The 19,743-nt window shown below is 38.7% G+C and overlaps 1 protein-coding gene across 2 annotated transcripts; it reads left to right on the forward strand.

Annotated features, from left to right (window-relative positions):
• Positions 1 to 12: 12 nt before the first annotated feature.
• Positions 13 to 19,036, forward strand: CNOT7 (CCR4-NOT transcription complex subunit 7). Of its 2 annotated transcripts, none has more exons than XM_048943397.1 (7): positions 13 to 92; positions 1,040 to 1,242; positions 1,602 to 1,795; positions 4,420 to 4,581; positions 11,342 to 11,486; positions 15,378 to 15,488; positions 17,834 to 19,036. In XM_048943397.1, exons 2-7 carry the CDS (start codon positions 1,126 to 1,128, stop codon positions 17,960 to 17,962), a joined length of 858 nt encoding a protein of 285 aa, XP_048799354.1. In that variant the 5' UTR covers positions 13 to 92; positions 1,040 to 1,125; the 3' UTR covers positions 17,963 to 19,036. The 2 variants fall into 2 exon arrangements, with proteins under 2 accessions (XP_048799354.1, XP_048799353.1); XM_048943396.1 differs by lacking the exon at positions 13 to 92 and adding an exon at positions 117 to 260.
• The last annotated feature ends 707 nt before the right edge of the window (positions 19,037 to 19,743 follow it).

Raw genomic sequence — 19,743 nt, forward strand, 5'->3', positions numbered from 1 at the left:
AGAGGGAGGGCGGGGCGAGGAGGGAGCGGGGCGGAGCCGACGGCGATTGGCGGCCCCGCGAGCGGCAGCGCGGGAGGGCGGCGGCGCGGCGGGTGAGGCGATGGGGGGAAAGGTCGCGAGGTGGCGCGCGGCGATGATGTAATGGCTTTGTGCGGCGGGCGCTGCGCTCTCTGCGTGTTGCGCGCCCACTCGCGGCTCCGGGGCGGCGGGGGCCGCGGGGGCCTCGCAGGACCTGGCCCGGCCCCCCCGCGGCCCAGCGCGTGAGTGAGGGGCGGGTGGCAGCGACGGGGGGCCGCGCCCCGCCGTTCTCTCCCGGAGCCGCGCCCCGCTAGGCCTCGGCCCGAGGACGCGGTGGGGCTGCGGCTCCGAGGCGGCCCAGGGGCGGAGGAGGTGTCGGGGAGCCCGCGCGGCCTTCTGGGGGTGCGCCGGTCCCGAGGGGGCGGGGGAGCGGCCGGACGGGCGGGCGCGGAGGGCGTCGTGGCGTTTTGTTGCGGGGAAAGGGCTTGGAGACTGCTCGGGGTGCGTGGGAGGCCTCGGCTCCCTGGGGACGCTTCTGGGAGAGCGGCGGGGCCGTGTCCGTGCGCGTCCCGCGGTGCCCGGTACCGCGCTCGGGACCAGGTGGGCTCGCTTCGTGCCCCCGAGATCGAAAAGCGTCATCTTTGCTCCGTGCGGCGCCCCGACCGGCCGCCCGTTGGTACTCGGCGGCTCTCGGACGCGGCGGAACGCTGGGAGGCGCTTTGCCGCTTTGCTTTATGCCACGCGCAGCCGTGGAGCCCGAAGGAGCGCGTTCCTCTGACCCGCTTGTGCGCCCGGGTGTCCTTTTGATTCGCTGTACTGCTTGCTGGCGGACCTGGGTTTTTGCACCAAGTACAGTTACCAGCGGAACGCTGAGGGTTTTATTTTGGGTGAGAAACTCACGTAACTGAAACGCACGTGGTTCTGGTGGCTCTGCTTTGAAGGGTGAAGCTTATACCTGCTCTTAAAGCATCTTTTCCAGATAACTGACAAATGAAAACTTAATACTTTATTTGCCTCTTAGGTAAAAAAGACAAGTAAGGTTCTCTTTATGAAACTGATCCTCAGTCAAGTGTAACTTTTGATGTATGGTCTCTAAAGCCCCCCACTATGCCAGCAGCTACCGTAGACCATAGCCAAAGAATCTGTGAGGTCTGGGCTTGTAACTTGGATGAAGAGATGAAGAAAATTCGTCAAGTTATACGGAAGTATAACTATGTAGCTATGGTAAGTAAACATTTGATGTTTATCTAAAAACTTGTAAAATTTTGTTGATAATAACATTTGATAATTTTACTAGCATCAGTTTTTCTTGTAAAAAAAAAAAAAAAAGCATGATGATCTTTTCTGATGTTAGTGAAATTGATGCTACTAAAATTATTTTTCCGCTTTTATTGGGAAAAAAAAAGTGGGTTCTTAATGCATAAACATTAATACCACCATCCGTTATTGTGTTTAAAGCTGTGTTTGTGCACAGCATTCCTCAGCTATGGAATTTTTTGATGCTTGAAATGTTTTATTAAAAACAGGAAGTGTGTGATGTTTTATAGATGTCTCCTACTAAAGTTATGCTTTTCTCTTTACAGGATACAGAATTTCCAGGAGTAGTTGCAAGGCCTATTGGAGAATTCAGAAGCAATGCAGACTATCAATACCAATTATTACGCTGCAATGTAGATTTGCTAAAAATAATTCAACTAGGACTGACGTTTATGAATGAGCAAGGGGAATACCCTCCAGGAACTTCAACTTGGCAATTTAATTTTAAATTTAATTTAACGTGAGTCTCACATCTCTATACTGTTGGATGTATGTTTCTGATTTAATGAAAATTTAGATTGTAAAAGTTAAAGCAAATATTTTTGATCTATTAATTGGAATCCTTTATGTGAGGGGAACTTGTGTTAACTAAACATACGTGCTTTATTTCTTTATTTCAGTGTAGTCTGTCTTGCAGAGATTTTGGTTCTGGATTCTTCTTGTTAATATGTTGTTAAAAAATGCAAGCTGTTTTGTTATGGTCTGTGTTTTGGCCTTCGTTTCAGAACATATTTTGTATTAGTAGTAAGCCTTTAAGTATGAATGTGACTTACCCAGTGGGCTGAGATGCCTAAATAAGGTTCTGATTACATCTGGCAGTACTTGACAAGGTTACTAAAGCAGCTATGACCCCATCTTGACGTTTTCCATAAGTAGCCATAATTGGTCTGACAGGTTCTCATATGGCCTGATAAAAGTATTAGAGCAGGCACTTATCGAATTTAAAGTTGTTGAAGGTTTGGGGATTTTTGGCAGTGTTTGGGCTGATCATTGAAACACTCGACTGCATGAGTTAAAATTGCAGCCTACAAAGGAAGCCCGAAGAACAAGCCTTTGTGGGGTTTATTTTTTCCCCAGTTTATTTTTTCCCCAGTTTATTTATATAAATAAAGTAATTGTGATTCTTATGAAGGAAAACTGCTGCTGTCCCTCTTAATCTTTCTACTTTTCTAAACAAGCAATGCTTGTCACAAAGAAGTTTAGTCTGAGGACTGACACTCTCTTTTTAAACTTTTAAAGTTTAAAAAGATTAAAGATGTTTGAAACATCACTTGAAAGAAAAAGGAAGCGCAGATTTGATATTTTGGTATATCTAAACTTGGCTGTATGAGTGCTGCATGGAAGATATCTGTTAGAACATGCTAAAGATGCTGAGTGCAGTAGAAAGAGGAAGAGGGATGAATTAATAACTTTCAAACTGGGAAGAAGAACCTTGGTTATGTTTTATTCAGTTTCTAAGGTCTGCTAATATCAAGCAGCTGAAAACAAAAGTAGTTTTCCATTCGTTTGTTTCAGATGCTGCATAGATAAGAAGGCTTAGTAAAGTAGTATCTAGGATGTCATTCAACGGACTTGTTGCTAGTTCATTGGGGGTGGGGAGATTTTATACAGAATGAAATAAGTGCTGCATGAAACGTGAACATTTTGAATAGGGATGCCAAAATGTGTGTTTGTGCGTGTGTGTTCCTAAACTTACTTTTTGGGAAGTGGCACTGTTCCAAGTGTTCTGCTTCTGAAGCAAAGCGACTGTTCACTTTTCCTAGAAGAAGGTTTGGGTTGGTTTTGTGGGTTTTTTTTGTTTGTTTGTTTTGTTATTCCAACCATTTCCTATCACTGTATATTTTTAAGGAGCATAATTGATTCTGTAAACTAACTATCCACCTGATTAGTACAGAGGAACAAACTGGAAAGAACTTTTATTTATTTTGAGCATGATAGGCATGTCTGTTTTGCATGGGTTCTTTAATGTGTTATGGAAATGGACAGGTGTTGGGAAGCTGATGCCTTAAAGTTGGAGAACTAATGAGCAGCTGTGTGGGAGAGAAGGAAAAAAAGATACAACATGTCCTGAGAATGTATTTCTCTCTTGATGAGTTATGACTTGCTATTAGGAATAAGAAATATAAGTCTGCAGCTGAACCTAGTAGTCCAGTTGGATCGTCGTATCAGTTTTATTTCTTGAGGTCTTTTCCCCCATGAAAATGGAAAACTATATGGTGAAGAGACTTTGTAAAACAATGTTATAGACAGTAATATAAATAATACCTAAGTAGAGCCAGCTTTGCATTTTTTTTTCCAATAAGTGCTCTATATATTCCAATGATTTTGAAAATTATACTTCAGATGATACTTTTAAAGTTTTATCCACTTCGGTATTTTGTAATGAAAAGCTCACAAAACTGAGGGTGGTAAATGGAACAAATGCAGAGATAAAAGGGATCAAGTAAGGCATATTGGATTTTTTTTTTTTTTCCCTCCTTGTTAAACTGTAGGTTCAAAATCTGACTCTTAAAGAGAAGTTGATGATTTAGAACAGAATGGTAGACTGTCTGGATTTCAGGAGTTGACTTAATGGGGCAAGTGCTGAATTTCTAATTGTAATGAGGGGTTTTGATGAGCATGTGTCTGAATATTCACAAGCAAGCTTAAATTATAGATAGCAAGAAGTGGATGGAAAGCACAGAACAAATACAGCACTGGAATTTGGTTATTGATATTAATTCTGTAATGTAGCAGGTGTCAGTGGTCCAACTGTTTTGTTACTGAACAGGATCTGTTACCTTAAACTGTAAGGTAACTATCCTTACATGTACTTTCTTCTGTACAGTCTGCAAAAAGGGAGCAACAGGAAGTAGACTTTTGTAAAGGAGACTGGAATGGAGGTGCTAGGAATCATGAACTACTAATGAAAGTTAACAAAAGCTATGAAAAGTGATCATTTTAATAACAAACATGGAACAAATTCAAGTTGCTACTCCTATATTGCTAGTAATGTCTTTGTAACAAATAGGGGGCAAAAAAATTACCTAATTTATAATCAATGAGGTCTGTAGATTGTAAAAATGTTTTTCTCTCTGCTTTTAGAGAAGATATGTATGCACAGGACTCTATTGAACTGTTAACAACATCTGGTATCCAGTTTAAAAAGCACGAGGAAGAAGGAATTGAGACGCAATACTTTGCAGAACTGCTTATGACATCAGGAGTTGTACTATGTGAAGGAGTCAAGTGGCTTTCATTTCACAGGTGAATTTTGCATGTTAAGTAATTGAGTTGTCTGTTTTGATAATTGGGTTTTGTCTCATGTATTAAGCGGTGTACATCTGCTGGTGTATAGTATGTATCTTGATTGGTAAGACTTAAAAAAAAGAAAAAAAAAAAAAAAAACAAAAAAACAAAAACCAAAAAACTATTTCAGCTATCTAGGGTGTTGTTGTGTGTTACAAAGGTAGAGTGTGTGGCATGCTAATGGCGTAGATGATGGCTTTTTAACAGCAAAACTTTGAGCAAGCAATGCATGGAACTCCTAGACCAGCAGGTGGCATTGTGTCTCTAATATCACATGTGTACATAATAGTAGCAGTGGTTAAAAACTGCTTGTAAGCAGTTAAGATTTTTATGAAGCAGAGTTATATTTGTTGTAAACGTGCTAATATGAGCAGACAAAAATTCTTCAGCTTAGGAGAGGCCTAGTAGAAGTCTTAATTCTGGCAGCAGCAGTGAATATACTTTGCCATTCATCCCATCGCAGAAACGTTTTTCAAGTAGAAATAGAAATGAGAATCCCCAGAACTATGTGAATCCCTCAAGATATGAGGACAGGCTGAGAGAGCTGGAGCTCTGGAGAAAAGAAGGCTCTGGTAGGAGAAGGACGACAGCCTTATAGCGGCTTTCCAGTACCTGAAGGGGGCCTACGGGAAAGCTGGAAAAGAGCTTTTCAGAAAGGCATGTAGTGAGAGGACAAGGAGAAAGGGTTTTAAAGAGGGTAGATTTAGGCTAGATATTAGGAAGAAATTCCTCACTTTCAGGGTGGGGAGACACTGGAACAGGTTGTCCAGTGGGGTTGTGGATGCCCCCTCCTTGGAAAGACTCAGAGCCAGGCTGGATGAGGCTCGGAGCAACTTGGTCTAGAAGGAGATAGAAGGATTGCCTATAGCAATGGGGTTGGAACTAGATGATCTTAAAGGTCCTTCCAACTCAAATCGTTCTATGATTCTACGATATTCTTCTGTTGATAAGACTTAAACCTTTAAAACTTAGGCATTAGTTATTGCACAGTCAGCTAAATGCCAGGGATAGCTTGCACTTTTTACAGGCAACTGTGAGTTTAGAGGCTTATTGCATGTAATGAGTGTAAGTTGACATCTTGAATGCTGACTGCTAAGCAAGTCAATGAAAGTAGAATAAGCTTTTTAGCTGAATACTGGAGGTTTTTTTGCAGTCATATTCATGTTTATGATGTGCTACATTGTTGGGTGGTAGTATGTTTGTTGTCAAAACTGGGGGGGGAACAACAGGCCAAATTCCTTATCCTTAACAGTTAAGTATTAGAGGGGAGCTTGGAGGAGAGAAAGGTGGATGAAGTATTTAATCAGAAGTATTTAAGTCATTAAGCAACTGAAAACTAAGGCTTGCTTTGGCAAGGAATGTAAGATAGGAAACAAAAAATTGTACATAACAAGGAAAGTAATTGTACACTGTCCTTGGTGGGAAGAAAAATGAAGAATGAAACTATACAGATGTTTCATCTGAATACAAACTTAACTTAAATGAAGATACTTTCTCTTAACAGGGGCTTGGAAAGGCGTGTTGTTATGCGTGACACCTAGCAAAGCTGTGGTGCTGTGCATGTGACTTAATGGCATTATGCTAAGATTTAGTAAAGTTCAAAAGATTTCTATAAATAATTATATTTTAAAAACAAACAAACAAACATTCCAGGTGGGGTTGTTTAAAAACTCAAATCTGGTTGTCTGAAATAATTAAACAATATTGCTTAGTAGAAACACTTTTCCAGTTAGACTTCCGAAAAAAAAAAAATATATATATTTTTTATATATTCAGCTCAGCTGAAGCTTTGTTTCATGTAGGCTCCCTATACATTAATTCTTAGAACAGTGAGAAGTTTGTGCTCAGTAGTTGCTGACTATGCTGTTGTTTCTGGTTTTTCAAAATGATTTGATAATTGCTAACACCCAAAATTTTTAAGTCTCTTTGCACAGTGACGGGGGAGGAAATACTTTTTTCTTACAGTGAGAGGTTACCTGTTTTGGTTTTATTTTGCATTCTTCAATTTTCTGGAACTCTTATATAACTTTTTTTCTAGGATAGTAGCTTCTGAAATAGCTTTCTCTGCCTGCTTTCTATGTGTGTTTGATTTGCATTTGTCTTGGCATCCTGACCTACTGGCAAACTTGTGCAGATCTGCAGTTTTGTTAGACATGACTGAAGAAAGTTTTTCTGTCACCAGTTTTCACATACAGTAGCTTCACAGGAGACTACATTAAATGTTTAGTGTATTAAAATTTATTTGAGTTGATGAGAGAAGAAAGGAAGGCCCTGAATTCATAATTCTTGTCACAGTCAAGAGTGTTGTGGATATTTAGCAATCTAGCCAGTTTGTAAAACAACAGCTCACATTCTGTTTTTTGGTGTTTGGCTTGCTGATACAGTGAAGCCTATGTGCAATCTTCTTGGTACTCCTTGGGAGGTACTGTGGATATGTCTCTTAGGCTTAAATGTTTATTTTGAGAAGCTGGGAAGTTCCTAGCCATTGCATTTCATTCATAATTTATGTCTGACCGATTTTAGTAAAATTTAGAAAATCTGTTGGCTCACTTCTGTATGAATATAGGTAGTTTTATGATGGAGTAAAGCTTTTTCAGCCCTATCAGGTATTATTCATTTCAGATCCTGTTGGTGTTTGGGTAAAGTTCATTGTTAATTGTTGATCTGATTTCTTTTTTTTTTTCTTCCGGGTAATGAGTGAAAGAAATGTGGTCACATTTGATCTTCTCTTGATAGTCTTGTTGCCTACAGCTGTCCATGTTGATTGAAAAACAGTGGTGGTAAGAGTGCTTATGGTGCTGTATAGCTCCAGGCATTGTGGTTAGCTGCACTTACCAACTTTAAGTGATTGTATTAGGAGCAGTAAATGCTTTTTAAGAAAGGAAGCTTCCCTGCTCCGGGGTATAAACCACTAATTGCCTGTTATAGTATTAGAAGAAAACTTCACTAATGAGCAAGTAATTGAATAATTGCTCACTATGAACCTTCTTCCCCTTTTGTTAGTCAGCAGTGGCTACTTGAAAATGTTTGAAATGAATATATTTTAGCCTTGAATTAGAATGGTAGTTCTTACGTCATTGTAAGTACGGGTGACGAGAGCATATCAAACCCCAGAAGTATACTGACAAATGAATGCCTTGGTACTGCATTGTGATCAGTAATGTGTGGTTTTCTGATTGTTGTTATGAGCACAACAGGAGTAAGTGTGAGCACCTGGAAATTTCAGAAATGTAAGAGAAAACTTGATTGAGCTGACTAAAGCTAACTTATGCTTAGGATCCATGAAAAGATATCTAACGAATGCTGCTATGTAATAGAAGGGCAATTCAGTTAAATAAGTTCACCGTTCACATATCGTGTTCAATTTTCTGTGTGAGGATTCCCAAATGAACGTATTTACAACAGTGTCTGGTGAAAAATTTTTTTTACCATAATTGCAAAGTTGTTTTAGATTGCTCGTTCTCAATACAAATACTAAATGAATCCTTTCTTCTTGTATTATTTCCTTCTTATAAAAACTGAAAATGTTTTCTAGCAGTCCAGTAATATAATTTGTTTAAAGAAAGGTGAGCACAAGTATTGTTGTTTTTTTCTCGGGAAAATTTTTGATGCAGCTGTTATATTTGAGTCGCAAAAAAAACCAGATATCAGGAACTCACTGAGTTTATAAATAAGTTCTGTAGTCTCTAGAGGATTAAGAGTCTATTTAATCCTGAGCAGTTTTGTTAGTTTTTTCCCTGATGGGGCTTTTTTTTCTTCCCACTTTGTTCCATGGAGGACTACCCTTCTGTGTAGGTGATCTAATAAAATAAAGCTTCCAAGCTTTTGTTTTGATAGTATACAACAGGTTTTTACATCCTAAGAGTGCACTGCAAACCTTTATCTTTGGCTCCTTTGCTCCCTGGCCGGTGGCTGCTGCTGTGGAACTTAGTCTGCTGCCAGCACAGCTTCAAAGCAGCAGTTGCAGCACAGGATTCATTCAGCTTGAAATTCCTGTTTAGCATACTGGAAACTCCCTTAGGAGAGCTGCACTAGTCTATACATCTGCGTATCTTGTATTAATGGGCTTCTTGTAAACAATACATTCACTCCTTGTGTGTTCAAGACTTTCTGCTCCCTGCCTAGAAATTTGTAAGATCAAGGTGATGTAGAAATCTTAGTCATATACAAAAGGTACAAAAAGCAAACCTTTTTACATGTATGCTAAAGCTTTAAGCCTTCATCAGCAGTCACCATTCTAAGTGGATGTAGTACAGTACAGGATCAGTAGTACAGCACTCTTATCTGATTTGTGTGTAGAATGATAGAATTCACTAAGATTGGAAAAGATCTCGTAAGATCATCTAGTCCAAATGTCCACTTACCACCAGTATCCAACCAAAATCTCCCCTCGTGCGACTTGAGGCTGTTCCCTCTCATCCTATCACTAGATACCTGGGAGAAGAAGCTGACCCTCTCTAGCTGTGACTTCCTTTCAGGTAGTTGTAAAGAGTAACTATTATAATTAATTGTATTGTCATGTATCGCTCACCTCATAGCTAATGCTGAAAAACCCCAGTCAAGAATTTGGACCATGTTGCAAGATTCTCTTGGGGTACCATGGTCGTGCAACCAAGAATGAACATGGTGGAAATTGAGAATTCACGTCTGGGTGGCCATTCATTCACTTGAATTAGACTGTGAATATGCTGCGAATGCTCTTAAACAGCATAAGCACAGCCTTCAGTTGAGCAGTCCTGCTGATACAGTCATTTTTCAAGTTGCATACCAGCTGCTGAGGTTTAACCCAGCAGGCAGCTCAGCACCACACACAGCCTTTCACTTGTTTCCTCCCCCCCAATGGGATGAGGGACAGAATTGAAGGAAAAGAAAAACAGTGAAATACCAACAAAGTAGAGCTTGTGGGTTGAGATAAAAACTGTTGTCTAAGACAGAAAGGGAAGAGAGAAGTAACATAAATCTTAGTTATATACACACACACAAGACAAATGATGCATGATGCAGTTGCTCACTGCCCACTGATAAATACTTAGCCAGTCCCCAGGCAGCAGCTGCCCCCTGACCAACTCCCCTCAATTTAATGGTTTTCACATGATGTCATATGGTATGGAGAATCCCTTTGACTAGTTTAGGTCAGCTGTCCCTGGTTCTGTCCCCTCAGTCCCTCTTGCTGGCTGGACTGTGCAAGAGCTGAGAAACTGAAATATCCTTGACCATGTTGGAAATATCCAAATAATTTTACCAGGCTGGTATCTCTTGATAGAAGCACATTTTATTTGCGATTGCAATGGTGGGTGTCCCACAAGCAGGAGCACCTATGGACACAATAGTAGAGCTTTTGTACCTTGTCTCCCCCGTACCCACTCACTCCCCTTTCTCCCAATGGTTGGGTACTCCAGGTTCACAATCTTAACAAAGATTTACATTTGTTAATTATGTTCTGACACTTGCTGATTCATGCTCTATCTTGTCAGTCAGTTAATCATCCTGCTGCTTCCAAGATGTCTCACTGAGCATGCGTTCCTGGGGAAGGTTTATCTAGAGGACAAGTGATGTATCAGAGACCCCCTGAAAAGAACTATGGCAGTGGAGACCATTAAATAAAAGTTCTTATCTTGTTCTAATGCAGAAACAACATTTGATTCCCACAGCACTGCTCAGCAGCAACTGAAACATCGGTGTGTAATCAATGTGGCTTTTCTCATAAAGTTGCAACATAGCATCATACCAGATGCTATGAAGAAAATCAACTCTGTCCCACCTGAACCCAGGACAACAACAAAGTCTATGAACCTATTTAATTCAGGGCTGACCTAATAACATGGAAGATAATGTGTCAGTCTCCTGACTGGTTCAGTGTATAATACTGCAATCCTGCAAGTACAAGGGATTAGGAAGGATCAGATTTATGATCAGATTGTGAATAATCTGGTTTATTACCTCCGTCTTCCTAAGAAAAAGGATAAGTAGTTATCAGGCCTGCTTACTGTGTACTTTAAACCCTCTGCTTCATCTTATAACCCTTTGTAAAAGTAGTCTATTTCATGCTTTCTGTTTTTACTGCCACACCCCCTTCCTATGTCCTCTTTCTTCAGTAAAGGATTATGGAGAGAAGGAGGTCTTTCCAAGCTCTTCTCCACCATGCGCGCTCTGTAAGACCTCAGTTTTTCTTACCTAGCCTTGTATGTACATAACAAATTTTTCCAACATGTTCTGTCATTGCCTTCCAAATGAGTCATAGTCTGCAAGCTACTGAAAGTTGTTAGCTGTCTAACTTTGTGCTGATTTAATTGGGAAAGTTGAATGGCTGCCTGCTCTTCTTCACTGCCGAGGAGTAAACTTACCTCCAGGCGTAAAGATGTGTTGACTCGTGAAAGCTTGTCCTTCCTTTGGATTATGAAGTAGAAGCCTCTTCCTCTCTTCTTAGGAATCAGCTAGGAGTCTTCCTGTTTAAGTTCTTGTTATCAGATCCTCTATCGGATCTGCAAGCAGATCATGTTTTTGCTTCATGTGGTCACTTGAGAATAAATTGTTTTCTCTGGAAGCTGCAGTTCGGACCATTTACACTAATTCTTACTCTGTTGTAAGAGTCAAAGTTGCATTGAACTAGGCAAAATACCTTCCTCTTAATGTTTAATACTGTTGATGTTAGAAGTGAAGAAGGTTTCTAAGTTACTTGACTGTATTGTCAATTTTTGTTATATTTGTTAATTTGCAGTGGATATGACTTTGGTTATCTAATAAAAATCCTGACCAACTCTAATTTACCGGAAGAAGAGCTGGACTTCTTTGAGATACTGCGATTGTTTTTCCCTGTCATCTATGATGTAAAGTATCTCATGAAGAGTTGCAAAAATCTGAAGGTAAGTAATCTGTTAATGATTCAGTCCAGGCATTTTTGGGGGGCGAATGGGGGGAGAATACTTTCTGCTGAGAGCTTATCTTTTGTATTCTGGTTTTCTGCTTTTGCTCTGATAATATCCTTTAAACAGGACTGTTCTCAAACTTGGTGTGTTTATTGCTAAAGTCTATTGATAGAGGCAGGCGGAAATGCATGTCAACTTTTATAACTACTTACTAGTTAAAAAATGTATGTATACAACTGTACTTGCTAAAGAACTTTAAGATTCTGGACTGCTACGGGAATGAAGTGCACCACTCATCTGAGGAAATAAATGACTGTTGCTTTTATGGAAAGTAAATTGATTTTTTTTTAGGCTTTCTTAAAAAAGAACATGAATAAAAAAAGAGAGCACAGACTGTAGTACAACTAAATCCTAAGTCTTTTCACTTTGTCATGATGAACTAGTGGTCTGCATGGGGTTAATAGTCCTTTGTTTCCTTGAGGTGTTTAGTGTGTCACTTAAATAGTAGCTTACAAAGATGCGTAACTTCTTTTGTTAACCAAATTGATGATGAAAATTGAGATCTCCCTTTTAGTTATTAAGAAAAGTCTTCATCCAGTTTTTGGGATAATCAGTTGGGCAGCTGGCTGGATATTAGAGAACACTTTAGATGTGTTTTTTTCTTCACAGAAACTAGAAGGGAAACAAAAACAAGCTTCAGAAGTCTCTTAAGAGTTAGGGGCAGCAAACCCAACACCAACGAAAGAAAATAACCTTCTCACTTCCCGGTGAAGTAAAATGTCTCTTATCTTTGTGGTGGTGATACACTTACCAAGAACAGTATGTATCATCTACTTCGGTGACCTGGGAAAGGCAGCAAAGTGACATTCCATATCCCTGTTCCAGGTGTTCCAGGCTGTTCACGTATTCCAAGTGGTTTTGGGCAGGAGGGAATTACGTTCCTTGTCATTTACTGGAGACAGTTGTGTGTAACCTGCACTGTTTAGAGATTCAAATGTATTTTGGAAGATAAGAAAATCCTTCATGAGTCTTCTTTCAGCAAAACTTAAGAACAAGGGTGTCTTTTCCAGAGTTTAGTATGTAGGTCAGCTTTCCTGCGGCAAATCTTGTTCCTTTCTTCTAACCTGCAGACTGGTAAGAGCAGGAGGGGATGTGGGCTATTCTACCACTCTAAATAACAGCGATGATGTTATTGTGGACTTGTACTGTACTGAGAGCAGCAGTCTGAAAAAGTTGCTAAATGTTGCATATTGTGACTCTAAAATTGCATGCACTTTCTCCTGACATATTCAATGTCTATTAAATGGTAGAGAATTGAATTGCTGTGCAATTGTCCTTTATTGACTTGTGTTAGTTATTTTCATACAAAAAACACTGATTTACTGTAAGCTTCCCACCTATCTTTGCTCTCACACAACCAAAAATGAATTTCTAGCACTGATAAGACAAATATATGTTTGAGGATGTAGAAGCTGTTTACTGCTCTTGTAATGAATTTGCAGTATGCTGCTCTAATAAAAATGAATGTTATTAGTGTACTAAGCATGCAGGCTGTGACTAATTTGAGGTATTTGTGTAGTATAGGTTAAATTCCTGCTTGGCCTATAAAAATCTTTTCATGTAGACAACTCCATGCATTTTTGCAGTGATAGCAACTCTAAAGTAGATTTATAGCCTTTGCTTTCATTTTCTTCTGAATCCCTTTCTACTGTCTTTTTCCCCCACAAGTTAAATATTCTTGTCTGGAGCATGAAGGTCTTTCCTGAAAGAAAACTTCAGTAGCCTAATAATCTTTGGAGGCGACTGTAATGAAATATTTACAAATATATCTATTAGTAACTATATATATTGGAAGGATTATTTTCAAAGCATTCTTTGCTTTGCTCCTGTTTCTGTAGATTTTGCTACATTTCAGAGCTTGCAGCCACTGTGTAAATAGTACTGATTTGTGATTAGTGGGTTTTTTTGTCTTAAAAGCTGCTTGAAGCTGGTGCAGATAGCCTAACAGCTAGCGCTGCATAATGATGAGGCAATGCTAAGTTGCAGCTTGGGAAAGTCAAGAATTTAGAAACAGCAAATAATACCTTGGAAAGGCAACTGCTGTTGCTAATACCAGCAGCTAATTATTGGGAGTTAGACTATAGAGAACACAGATTTGAGATCTGCACTGTTTGAATGTTGTCTCCAAGCAAATGAAGAAAACAAGCTTCAGTGCTTGACTGTACTATATATAGACTAATTCTCAAATTTATTCAAACAATACTCAACTGTTCAAGCTGGAATAAAGTTAGACGTGCCAGTACCAGTGGTTCACGTTGGTTTGCTTGGTGTTATTTGGGAATGTTATTACTTGAGCTTTCATTTTTAAAATAAAATGTGCTGTGTTAAGATTCATAGAAATTTTCATAACGTTAGGTCTGGCCTCTTGGTCAGATTTCTGTTACTGTATCAATTCTAACATTATTACACTTCTATTGCTTCCCTGCCTATGATTGAAACAGGCTGAAGGTGTTGAGGACACAGGTGACCTCAGATACTAGGCAGTCTTGATTTAAGATCATTTCCTCTGTGTGATGTTTACACCTTTCAAAGGCTTATAGTTTCACTAAAGGTTTCTCCTTGGTGTTTGATCTCTCTAGACTATAAAGCATGAGCCACATGTTTTAGTCCATTTCTAGTGGTTTCAGCACTTAATGATTTTTAAGAAGTATGAAATTATATTCCCCCAGTTTACAAAGATCACAGTTAAAGTATAATGCAGATCACTTGAAGGATAGACATATATATTTAAAACCAAACTAAATTTCTGACTGTTTGCTTCTGCAAATGGTTATTATCATTTTTGAGCCACTAAAATGAAAAGTTACTTTAGTTGTTCTACAACTTGGAAGATTTTCAACCTATCTAAGCTTAATAGAAAATAAAATAAGCTTCAAAACTTTTGAAGCTTTATCTTATAGGAGCAGGTAGGTTTGCAGTGATTTCTGTACCTTTTCAGTATGTTCTTTTAAACCATGCATCAGTATTCAGACATTGAGTTTTAAATTGTTCCTTTTTCCATGTGGGATGCTTATACTCTCTTTTGTAAGAGGTAGATTTCATTCAATGTGGTGTTATTATTGAATATACGTGTCTGAGAGGAAGTTGACTATGTCTTTGGCTTTCATCATGTTAAAAAACAACTTGCAGAACAGAAATTCATCATTTGTATGTTCTTTTTTCCTGTCCTCTTTCGGCAGTTAATGGAACAAATTTTAAAGACAACTAGAATGTCTTGTACAGATGGACTGTGTACTCGGGTTTTTGTTGTTGTTGTTTTGTATTTCCTGTAGCTTTCTAGATATTTAAGGATATTCCTAGTTTTTGTAAAGTGAAGTGAAAAACCCTCAACTGAACTGTTGAAGGGTAAATGGAAGAGAAAACAAGTCTTTTTCAGAGGAAGCCTACATACTTTAACTAAGCACCCATTTGTAAGCACTTGAATTCTTGTATTTGCAGTAAGACATTTTTACAGTTTAAACTTTCATTCAAATAGAAGGGTTACAGGAACACCTTGATTTGTTCTTCAGCATCGCCAGTCCTTTCAGCCTCTTGAAGGGATTGTTTTGTTAAATAGCAACATCTGTTCTTGGGGGAAGGATGGAACATGAGGCAATAGGAGTTTTGTTGGACACAGACACAGCTTGATTTAAGCTCTTCTGAGATGGAACTGAATACAACTGTTGTTACAGAAAGCTTGATCTTCCAACATAGAGACTCTTCAAGCTTCTGTGCGAGTGTTTAAAATATACTGAAGTTGAAAGTCTGGTATAACAAGTTTTTCCCAAATACTGATGTTCGGTTTTGTTTTTTTTTTTTTCAGCAGTTAACAAATGTTTTCATTTTCAGGGTGGATTGCAAGAAGTGGCTGAGCAGTTAGAGCTGGAAAGGATAGGACCACAACATCAGGCAGGATCTGATTCTTTACTCACAGGAATGGCCTTTTTCAAAATGAGAGAAGTAGGTGCACGTGTCTTGGTTTTGTCTCCGTAGTAGTAACTTGCTGTAATAGATGGAATTGCTGATTCTGATGTCTGATGTATTTTAAGGTGATTTTAAGGGGTTTCAGAGGTCACTGCTTTCTTGACAGATATATACAGTAAGACTGTATTTTCCCCACACTAAGTGTGAACCAGCCCTACTGTTTCCCTATTTAGCTACTGTGAACATCGCTTCTTGTTCTCACTGTATGCCTGGCTTTTCCTTCTTTTCTTTCCATTGCCTATTTTGCAGAATTTCTTTGGCAAAGTGGCTGCTAGAGCCAGACTCTTTACTGGGTGACCGTATTCAGGCTGCTCTTCTGCAGAGCTTCTGCTGAGCTGTAATACCCAGCTGGTGTGCACTGCTGCCTGTGACAGGCCTAGCAGCAGGGAATGAGCAGCTCTGCCTGCGCTAGCTGCTTCCAGCTAAAACTTGGAGGGTACAATGTTCTAAAACATTACATATCAATCAATTAAAATTTTGAAGGGAAATCAAGAAGCTTTTTATGTCCTTGCTATTTGTATATGCAGATACAATGGAAGAATACTAGGATATTTTTCATGAGTGGAATAAACAAATTCTAAATGGGCTTCTTGAAAGCAGTTACACTGGACAAATGCTAGGGCATCTGAATGTGACATTCTGATGGGAATTTGGTGTCATTTCATAATGGCAATAGCAAGCCTCATCTTTTTATAAGGTTCAGTATTGCATGCTGAGGCTTCTGCTTTCTGTAACATGGCCTTTTGTATATAGGAAAATAAGCTGACCATGAGTTTCTAACAACCGCTAGTGAGACAGCAGTTGAAATATAAGTGCTGTGGTGTGCTCTGGCTTGCTCATCGCAACACTGTTCTCCTCTCCTGAAACTGTGGATGTTGTTGAGCTGGTCACGGGCTACAGCTGCAGCAGAGGATGTTGCTTCTGATATGATCCACCTGTGATCCACACAGGTGCTGTTAACTGCAATCTGCATGCTATTGTTTATCTGTTGCTCTTGTATTTGAAACAAAATCTAAAGCAAATAAAGGAAAGTATTTGATTGTACCTAAGGTACTGACTTTCAAAACCCATGGTGCCATGTAACAAATTGCATATTATTGAAGAAACAAATTATCTGCCTGAATTTGTCTAAGGTCTTACTCAGAGAAATGTAGCTTTTAGTGCAAATCACTTCTTTAAATAAATCGACAAAGACTGATTATTTTTTCAGTGTTTCTTTTAAAATACAACATTTTGAAGTAAAAACATGCTAGTCAACAGTCGTAAATATACTTAGTGTACACTTCTAAAACCTTTTCAGTTGTTCACTGTTTAGCAATATATGTTGGAGTGAAAAACTTTGTTTCACAATGTTTTTAAAGATACAAAATGGTGTTGTTAATGTTAATAATTGCTTTTAGAACTTCAACTTGCTGGCTCTTCAAGTCCCAGCCAAAAAGTTCAGATCTTTTTCTTTCCATCAGAAATATATAAATATGATGCTGGTATAAATATATATATAGAAAAATATATAAATATATGATGCTGGAACAGCAAGCTGTGGTTTAGAGGTTTTCTTCTCTGTTTATAATTCGTATAGTACAGCACCTGAAAGGTTCTATTGATAATTTAGACTATGAAGTCTTACGTAAATGCAGTCTTAGTTTTAAAAAGAGAAAAAAAAAAAAAAAAAGAAAAAAAAAAAAAGAAAAAAAAAGTTTATTCTAATTTTGATTTTTTTTTTTTTTTTTTTTTTTAATGAAGTCCTCCTCTTAGAGGAGGTAGCTGAGAAATGCAGGAAGATAGATTTCCTAAACTCCATAATTCCTGTGCTCAAACATGTACCTCCTCATTCTCGCCTCACAGTCATGTAGTGTAAATCCATTTCAAGACAAGGTATGATGGAACCCTCCCCAGTGATAAGCAGATAAACTGTGGGCACTTGTAGTGAATACCAAGCATATATCTGTTGTGAGAAAGCAAAAAGAAATCTGCTGGAGAGATATTTTGTTGCACTTTCAGAAAAGCAAGTGGTAGCTGAGGTGACACCAAACTACCAAAACATGCAGTCGTTTTGTCATGTGAGGTGCACAGAGTGACTGATGGTATTCCTTGACTGATTTACTTTAAAGAACTGCAATATATAGCGTGTTTTGATCTTAGGTTGCAATTAAATGTATTTTTATGCTATTTGAATCTTATGCTATTTTTATGTCATTTGAATCTAGGGATGTGATATGCAATGCTAAAACCAACAGTAATGCTTTTAAACCTTTCTGTCATTCTGTTTAAACTGGGTGTTTTTGGTGGCATTAATTTGTGTCTTTCTTTTAACACTTCAGATGTTCTTTGAAGATCACATTGATGATGCCAAATATTGTGGCCACTTGTATGGCCTTGGTTCGGGGTCATCTTATGTACAAAATGGCACAGGAAATGCTTATGAAGAAGAAGCCAACAAACAGTCATGACACGAAATGAAAGGCCGTCTTTTTGAGCTCCACATGCTTGTACATATGTTTTATCTCTGGTTGAACCCCTTGGACAATAAGGCTTTTTTCCCCCCTTTCTCAGCACACTTTCTTTTCTGCCTTTCTATGTACTAAACCTGACTGTTCCTATCACAGATTTTGATCTTAATATTGATATATAGAATTTTATGGGTTACTTTTGGAGTCATAACTAGCCCATTTGTAAAGAAGCATGTGTAGGATCAGTGTGGCAGAGAGAAGGGGAAAGCTAAATCATAATGAATAGTATGGTAAACTTACCTATATTGGTCTTTGGTCTTAGGTTTTTTGTCTCTTTCCCTTCCCTTCTCCAAATTAACTCATGCTGATTGTAACTAACTTCCCATTCATGTCTGTTCCTTCCAGTATGCAGGCGTTTTAGCTATTCAAGATTGTGGACCATCAAATTTGCACTTTAGAGAGCAACTCTGACTCATCCTCTGTTTCATTTGAAGTTTTTTTTTCTTCTGCCCTTAGTTAGGAAACAATAATCTTCCAAGTTCAGCAGCTTCACACTGTATTTTTGGCATCTTTTGGTATTTCAACCCATAGAATATGACATTTGCTGCATAACCTGCGTTCATTCAAGCAAAACAAACTACTGAAACCATAGTAACTGCTGTTGTTTTACTAATGTTCTGCCATCAGACACATCCTGCACGTGCCAACTGCTGGTTGGCCTGCTGCTTTAGATCCGCTCTGTGAGGAGGGAAAGAAGCTTGAGAAAACAGCTTTATACCCTTCAGGAAAAGAACAGCTCTGACTTTACCATCTTGCCATTAAGCTGAGATTTGAAGGCTATTGGAATAGTAGGAATTTTGTAATGGCGCACTTCCCTTGATTAACTTTTATTCTAGTGATGTATACTCCAGATATTTTTTTATGAAGTCATATTTATTATGTACTTGGTTTGACAATTTTTGGAAGTCAGTTTAGTTCAAGATAGAACCCAAAGATCTGAAAAAAAAAAAATACTATTTAAGTGTATTACTGAATCAGGACAACTAAATCGTGCTTTTTTGTAGTTGCTACAAAGACAGATGTTACAGTATTTGTTGTAAAACAACAAAATATAAATAACTCAGAACAAATAAAGTTACCTGAGGATTGTAATGCTAGTTTATTTTTGAGTATATCTTAGCAATATATTTTAGATATATTGTTTTAAAGGACCCTAAAATATGTTCTTATCTCTGCTTACTGTGTGTACAGAGCAGTTGTGCAGGAAGCATTTTTGGTATTGAATAGCTAAATCCAAGCCTGAGATGATGGAAAGTGTGACATTGTGTGCCTGGGTGTGCGTGTGCGCGTAGGGGTGTGCGTGTTCCGCACGGAAATCAATCACAGAAAAACTCCAAATGTTCGCCAATTATTCTGTTTACCTTGTACTGCAAAGACAAATAACAAACAGCACCAAACACCTTTTTCATTGAGTTACGACAATGTAACTGGGTGGTCCTTTTTAAACAACAAATAATTTGCATAACAGAGGGTATTTGTTTTTAAAGCTTTTGTAAATAAAGGCCTAAAAAAATGTTTTCTTACATAACAAGAGACTGGTGATTTTGTTGAAGTTGTTTTTTTTCCTCCTGCAATGTGCGTATTACAGTCAATAATGCTGTTTTGTTTGAACAGATGGTTGTCTTCCTCTGTTTGTGAAATGATACAGTTCACTGCTTGCTGATTGATGCTTTATCCAGAGCAGAATTCTCTTAGCACTAATTCCCACTGACCTGCATTGT

Source organism: Lagopus muta, chromosome 4, assembly GCF_023343835.1.
Source record: "Lagopus muta isolate bLagMut1 chromosome 4, bLagMut1 primary, whole genome shotgun sequence".
In the NCBI taxonomy this organism is placed as follows: domain Eukaryota; kingdom Metazoa; phylum Chordata; class Aves; order Galliformes; family Phasianidae; genus Lagopus; species Lagopus muta.